Below are 7,500 nucleotides of genomic sequence, written 5' to 3'. Positions count from 1 at the left end.
TGCATGGCCGCCCAGCAACGCCCCGTGTGAGGACCCCAAAGCAGCCCCCGTGTGTGTGTGTGTGTGTGTGTGTGTGTGTGTGTGTGTGTGCATGCGTGGACAGAGAACCCACCCCCCCAAGTTATTAATTAGTGCCATAGCATTCCATGCAACATCAACAATTTGTTGAACAATTTGTTACGCATTTTCATATTAAGAGCAGCGTGCCACGGTCACAAGATTTGAACATCACGGCAAGAGGATGGATGAGATTATAAAATCTAAGATTTTAATCTGGCTAAAGTTACAAAGACGTATGAGAGATACAGAGGGATGAATAGAGAGAGAAAGAACCAGAAGAAGAGAACCAGAGATTAAAAAACAAAACCTTGTACATTGAACTATTTAAATAATGATTGCAGGTCAATCGGTAGTAGATAGACCCCGAGATCCCGCCGCACAGCTGACTGCAGCGGCGTACGGAACACCGCTCTCCCAGTTTCTCGCCTGTGGCTCCACGTAGACATCAGGCACCAGGTCTGATCAGTAATCGATAGCAGGCAAATGGCAGGAATTACGCCAAATTAAATGAAGTGGGAGGAAGTCTTATGGAGTCTCACTATGGAACACACACACACACACACATACACACAGGATTTTATTTTACTTGCACAGAAAACAAAGATGCCCAAGTTGTGATACGTAGACGTATTTCCATGATAAGCAAATGGCTCCGTTTCTGTGCACAGCCACAGAAGAGAGAGGCCAGACCTGGGGAGGCCTGTGTTCTGTGTCCCCGTACACGTTACACCGTTTGCCCAGTGATGTAGAGCACTCCATAACCAATACAATGGCATCACTGACGGTGCATTTTAGTAAGGTTTCTTATCCTGTCTGGCTCCTAAAACACCTAGCACAGGGGTGTTGGCAGCTGGCTGTGAGCGTATGGAGTGTGTACAGGTATTTATGTCATAGTCCTATAGGTGGCAGTCACGTGTGCATGTGAGCAGACATGCTCTCTTTAACTTGAAATTTTTAAACATTTTTATTTAAAAAAATTAATATTCTTTCATATCATTTCACATCGCATCATATCATAACCTCCGTATTGTGATACATATTTTGATACACAGCCCTAATTTGCAGTATGTGCTAAGTGTGTATTCATTTTTATGTAAAGTATGTAAAACGCACACACCCCGGACTCATAGACAATGTACTCAAATTCTGACGAGACCCTCCCCCTTAGACTTTTTCATTCAGAGAGTTAAGCAGTTCAAATCCGTGAAAGGAGTCGGAAATGAGCATTCGCAGTCTGGAGAACGGCTCCCCACGCTCCGGCCGCGTTCTATTCAGGCGTGTAATGCTAACAAGGCAGCATTAGCCTGTCAGGCTAAGCTTCTCTTATTTGCCAAGGTTTTTTGACAGGGTGTGGTGGTGGGGGGGATCAGGGTCTCCTTTTGTCTCCGGTTCATCCAAGGCTTCAGTAATGTAAATGCCGGGTGGCCTCGGGCTCCTTATCCGCGGGGTTAAGACGCGAACCGCATGCTCTCCCTGCTGCTATTATCATAAGGGCCAGACTAGCGCGGCCTGCTAGCATCATTCACACATGGTGCGGAGCCGGGCTGGGCGGGGGGGCTTTGAGGGGGGATTAGCATGTGAACACACCATGGTTCTAACCCTGCAGAAACCCTCTGCCACATGGGGCGGGTCCCCGATGGCCAGCCAGCACGCCGCACGACTCGCGGGATTAGCATGTCGGCAAAGGGAGGTTCAGATTGTCTGTGACGGGTGGGCGGGTGGGGGGTGAGAATGATGTGGTAGTGGTGGGACTCATCGGGCGAAAACAAGGACGAGTGTCTTTGCTTGAAGGGCTGCGCAACAAGACTTGAAAGTGGTTTTCTCCCAAAAGTACGACTCGGGAATTGTAAAATCTTTGGGGCATGTTGTACTGTGTCTTATCTTTTTAAATTAAATTATGTCCTGGTCTTGCACCAGTTCAAGATCATTTCCAACAAAGATTAAAGCTGTTCTTGAATTAAATTACGCAGTCGATAGGGATTTGGTGGAACATACATTTAGAGCAATGTTTCTCATCCCAGGCCTCTGGGCCAATCAGATGGCACTAATTTTTGCCTTAAGCCAGCTTCTAGTGCACCTGTACTTGGAGGTAAGATGGGGGCAAAACTGTGGACCCTCCATTTCTGGTAAACACAGAGGTCTGGGATGAGGAGCACAGTCTCAAAGAAGGACGAGGATTTGTGTTTTCCAGGAAACCAATCCGTGACACCTCGGAAATAAAGGAAGCCTTTGGAATCAAAGCTTTGAGAGATACCTTTCTTGAAGCGCGGCCACGAGACAGCGCAGACCGTCCTCCTGATTCCTCCCGTCCTGTCTGTTGTGCGTTCCAGGGTCCCGCCTGCGGCAAGAGGACTCCCCGCCCCGCATCATGGAGCACCCCTCCGACCTGATCGTGTCTAAGGGCGAGCCCGCCACCCTCAACTGCAAGGCGGAGGGCCGGCCCACGCCCACCGTGGAGTGGTACAAGGATGGCGAGCGGGTGGAGACGGACCGGGACGACTCTCGCTCGCACCGCATGCTGCTGCCCAGTGGCTCCCTCTTCTTCCTCCGTATCGTCCACGGCCGGCGGAGCAAGCCCGACGAGGGCTCGTACGTCTGCGTGGCCCGAAATTACCTCGGGGAAGCCGTCAGCCGCAACGCCTCGCTGGAAGTGGCACGTAAGTCTGTGGCCTTTACCTTTAGCGTTCCTGCTTCTTTCCGACTTCCAGCTTTTGTTTTTGTTGGCTTGTAGAACTTTTACGAGGCAACCTAAAGATTGCTTCCGTCCGTTTCTGGCCAGAGAGGGACTGGGCGTGTGTCTGGAGCCAGCAGGGAGCTCGAGCTCTTGCAATATCATTTCAGTTGTTATTTAATGTAGTTTTTCGTTGGCTGATGGTTATGTGATTATATGGCCGTACAATTTTGGTCGGAGCCTAATATAGAAAATTATATATAATTAGAGGCTTAAAATAGACAGCAATCAGGGGAAGTCATGAACGGAATGAATGCTCCGTACAAGAGGGCTCGGTTCAGGCCGGACATGGCGAGGAGATTTGGTCAGTATTGTTTTTGGTAACAGTTTTGGTGAGACGACGTTCCTTTTCATAGGTCAGTGGCTTTGCACTGAATGCACCGAACTGGCCGGAGTCCTGTTTCAGCACGGTGGCGTTCTCCGGGGCAGCCTTGCTGCCCCCTGCCCTTCATGTTACGCTCCACCCAGCCTCGTCCTTTCGCCCCCCCGCTCGCTGGAGATGGCAATGATAGAACCGAAAACAGGATGGCCCAGATGAAAGAGAGGCTCGACACTGACAGCAGGCCCACGGGGGGGATCAACAGGCTGGAGCTGACCAACGTTTGGGATTAGGGTTGAAGAGGTCTACCCCCCCATCGGTCTGTCAGCGCCTATGAGGAGGCTCTGAGCCTGTAAAAATGACGGCGTCTCTCTTCACACAGGCCAGTTCCTACGCAGATTTAGAGTTATTACCATTGGCACTGTTTTAGTCAGCTGACGAAGCCGACCAGTGTTAAAGAATGCACTGCAGTTTGATAAACCTTTTTATCTTTGCCGTTGTGTTTTATGTCTAAGACCTTCTTGTGAACTAGTTTAGACCAAAACGAGGGATAATTAAAGATCACGCAGGACTAAAGTCTGGGGGGAGGGGGGTGGAGTCTGGATGGGGGCGAGCGATCTGGACTTAATGCCTAGCTGAACCCCCCCATCACGAGGACTGTTTCAGCTGAGCTGGTCGATACTATCTGCTCTCCTGGATGATCCATCAGCACGTGAGAAAACGATGATAAATATCGAATGAGTGGATAACTAAATTGGCAGCGGCGTTTGGTGTCTGCGGTTTGGGGGAAGTTCTTTTCACGTGCAGCCTTTGCTAGTTCATCTGCCAAGAAGCTCAGTGGTGTTTCCGAATAAAGGCAGACAAGTGGGAAAAAAATATTGACTCTGCGTGCATGCGTGTGTGTGCGCGTGCGTGTGCATGCGTGTGTGTGCGTGTGTGTGCGCGTGTGCGTGTAAAGCTGGTAGGTGTGTGTTGCCGTGGCGAGCTGCCTCTGATCTTTCTAAGGCTTCAGCCCCCAGGTGCTTCACTGTGTGACAGACGCTTGATCTATCGATCCCTTTAAGAGAGGTCTCCTCGCCTAAATGAAAATTCATGAAAAATTGATGAAGTCTCCTGATTATTCTTTTATTTTTTTCCACCTTCTTCCTCCTCCTCTCTCTCTCTCTCTCACACACACACACACACACACTCCTCCTCTCTCTCTCTCTCTCTCTCACACACACACACACACACTCCTCCTCTCTGGTGGAGATGGGGCGAGCTTAAATGGACTGTTGAATGCTTTACTGCCTTGGGGTGAAAGGTCAAGGGTCAGAAGGGTCAGTTGGATCAAAGTAACAGGAAGTACAGCAGAGAAGCCAGGAACTACACAGATGCCCTCATGTATAATGCACCTTTAAAAAATAAAAAATAAAGCCTCCATGGTTTCCACCTCATTAGCAATGAAACTGACAAGATAAATTAGTTTTCTTGTCCCAGCATTGTCTGAGCGTACACTAACCATAAAGGATTATTGACGCATGTTAAATCCCAGTGTTGAGTTTTCTCAACACTGTAAAATGCTAAAACACATGACTTAACATTGTACTGGCTGTCTTACCCTCCAACTTAAAAAAGCCATTTCTACAAAAGCTGTAAGAGAGTGTCTCTGCTGTTACAGTTCTCCCTCCCGTTAAAGCTGTCATCACGAGCTCCATTGTCAGGTTTCAGACTTGTAGGAAGTTACCCCATCTGGCTTCTCCAGACCCCCCAACACACCCACACACACCCTGAGAGGCCCAGCAGCTTGGGGGCTCCGTGGTGCATGTCTGTGCAGGACCCCTGCGAGCTGCTACGTGGAAACAGATTGGAGGCAGGCGCCCCCGCGGCCTCCGCCAACTGGCCAGCAGGGGTCCGGGTGGTCCGAGGCCTGCCAGGATGGGCTCTGCGCACGTTTTCGAATATCGATTGTTAGCGACACAGCAAAGAGAGCGGAACCCGCACCCCAGAGTCCGACGACACCCGAAAAACCCGTTCCTTGTGTTTCCTTTCTGGATCCGTTTTCTCGGACTCGAGGTAGCGCTGAGAAATCTGTAAACAGGAAACTGCCGAATCGGACGTCGTGCGGCGAGGTAGGATAAGAAGGGGGGCGGTAACCGTACGGTAGGTGGACGCCACATGGGGGACGACAGCGGAAGAGCTCAGGACCAGGGAGAGATGGAATACAGAGAGGGAATAAGGAGGTGGACTTCAGTTGGAGTTGGAGCTGGTTAGAGAGATTGTGGAGCTACACCACCAGACGCCCTAAACATGGCCCAACACGCTGCATATAAGCTAGTTATTGATCCACAGTCGTGGTCGCATTTATGACGTGTAGCATTTAAACTGGAAACATTTGTGGTTTTCCTCCGAGCACCTTCCGCTCCTGTAGAGCGCCTCCTGCGTAGAGCGCCTCCTCTGTAGAGCTCCCCTGCCTCATCCGCACGGCTGTCGTGAAGCAACGGCAAGTTTCTGCTGCTTTCATCTGCACTGAAAGGAGGTTGAGAGAGAGCACATGCCTGGTGGGTACAAGCCGCCCTCAGCTAACCCCCCACCCCCACTCCGTCTGTGCCATGGTGACGATACTGTGCACAGAAAAGCTAGCATGAGGGCTCTCTCTCTCTCTCTCTGTCTCTCTCTCTCTCTCTCTCCCTCTCTCTCTCTCTCTCTCTCTGTCTCTCTCTCTCTCTCTGTCTCTCTCTCTCTCTCCCTCCCTCTCTCTCTCTCTCTCTCTCTCTCTCTCTCTCTCTCACTGCGTCTCGCCCTTCTCATCCTAAACTGGGTCAATGAGCACGTTCATAAATCATGGTGAAGTGTGTGTCAGAGAGAATGCAGCATCTCTTCGAGTAATTCTGCTAGCGTGGTGGCTTCTCTCCGATTCTCCGCATATACAAGTGCGCTGGTTGCATGACAAGCTACACCTGGGGCGAGGCGCACTCCAGCGAAATGTTAATTAGACAGGCCTACCTCGCCACAGGTAGAGGGGCGCACGCGCGGAAAGCCACAGGCTTGTTTCAGAAACGCGGAAGTCTTAAAGTGAGCCGGATGTGAGTGGATGAATATAGGATGCGTGTGCGTGTGTGTGTGTGTGTGTGTGTGTGTGTGTGTGTGTGTGAGCAGGCATGCATTTGTTTGTTGGTCTGGAGCACCATGCACCCTATACTTCTATAGCCATCATCTTAGAGGTGGGCAGATGACGTTGCAGAGCAGATGTTGGTGATGGTACATGGGGCTCTGGGTCGCAGAGGGGCTGTTAGCAAGGTTTTGAATCTGCTAGGAAGATCATCAGTGAGGAACATGGAGGAGCTCTGTGTGAGGACCACGGATGTTGCTCAGTACTCGGCAGTCCCTCACATTAATAAAGCATGAGGGGACTGGGACTGACACACTACACTACACAACTACACTACACAAACACACACACACACAAAATGAACACAGAAAGCACACACAGACACACACGCATACGCACATGCACGCACATTCACACACACAAGTCACCTCATACAAACACACACACACAGACACACACACCCACACCCACACACACACATACATATGCATACGCACATCAATTATATATGGCACAGGTGGGGTTACACGCAGGCTCTTAACTCCTCAAATGGACAGATTGCATTGGGCGTGGAGGAGAAAGAGAGGAAGAATGGATTGAAACAGTACACACACACAGGGGGAGAGAGAGAGAGAAAGCGTGCAAGAGAGAGAGTGGATATTGTAAAATATTATATAAGAGAAGGAATATGTGCATATATTTGGCTGAGTGTGTGTGTGTGTGTGTGTGTGTGTGTGTGTGTGTGTGTGTGTGTGTGTGTGTGTGTGTGTGTGTGTGTGTGAGGGAAAAAAAGGGAAAGAGAGGGAGAAATATTTTATGTTAAATAGTGTGAAATAAAACCCTGGCTGAGTGTGTCAGCATTCTGTACCTGCAGTGCTATAGTCAGCATCTATAACGAGTAGCTTCCTTATCGCCTACAGGACACACACACACACACACACACACACACACACCCCACAGAGGCTTTTGCTGACACTGAATCATGCAGGTTGCTCTCCTATCATAGTGACACATCTTGGTGAGTTTGACCTAATCGACTCTGCCAGTGGCTGGCTGGAATTGGGCACTTTGTTTCTGTGTGTGTGTGTGTGTGTGTGTGTAAGATGGAGAGAGAGAGAGAGAGAGAGAGAGAGAGAGAGAGAGAGACAGACAGAGAGAGCGAGAGAGAGACAGAGAACTGTAGAATGGGCGTATGTGTGAATGTGGAATCTGGAGTTGGTGCTTTAGAAAGCAGATAAATCATCAGTCCCATGAAACCTCAGCACACTGTAGTGTCCTGTTCCACACACACACACACAT

General features: G+C 49.9%; 1 protein-coding gene across 12 annotated transcripts in view; it reads left to right on the top strand.

Moving 5' to 3' along the window:
* robo2 (roundabout, axon guidance receptor, homolog 2 (Drosophila)) overlaps positions 1-7,500 on the top strand; it is a 262,803-nt gene that overhangs the window by 115,886 nt on the left and 139,417 nt on the right. For all 12 annotated transcript variants that reach the window (XM_035534283.2, XM_035534279.2, XM_035534284.2 and 9 more), the window contains exon 2: positions 2,391-2,717. In XM_035534283.2, coding sequence (XP_035390176.1) covers positions 2,391-2,717 — 327 coding nt within the window. The remainder of the gene's footprint in view (positions 1-2,390; positions 2,718-7,500) is intronic.

Source organism: Electrophorus electricus, chromosome 17, assembly GCF_041902795.1.
Source record: "Electrophorus electricus isolate QZ-2024a chromosome 17, ASM4190279v1, whole genome shotgun sequence".
NCBI lineage: Eukaryota > Metazoa > Chordata > Actinopteri > Gymnotiformes > Gymnotidae > Electrophorus > Electrophorus electricus.
The sequence above is the reverse complement of the archived record's forward strand: the minus strand, read 5'-3'. Positions and strand labels throughout refer to the sequence as shown.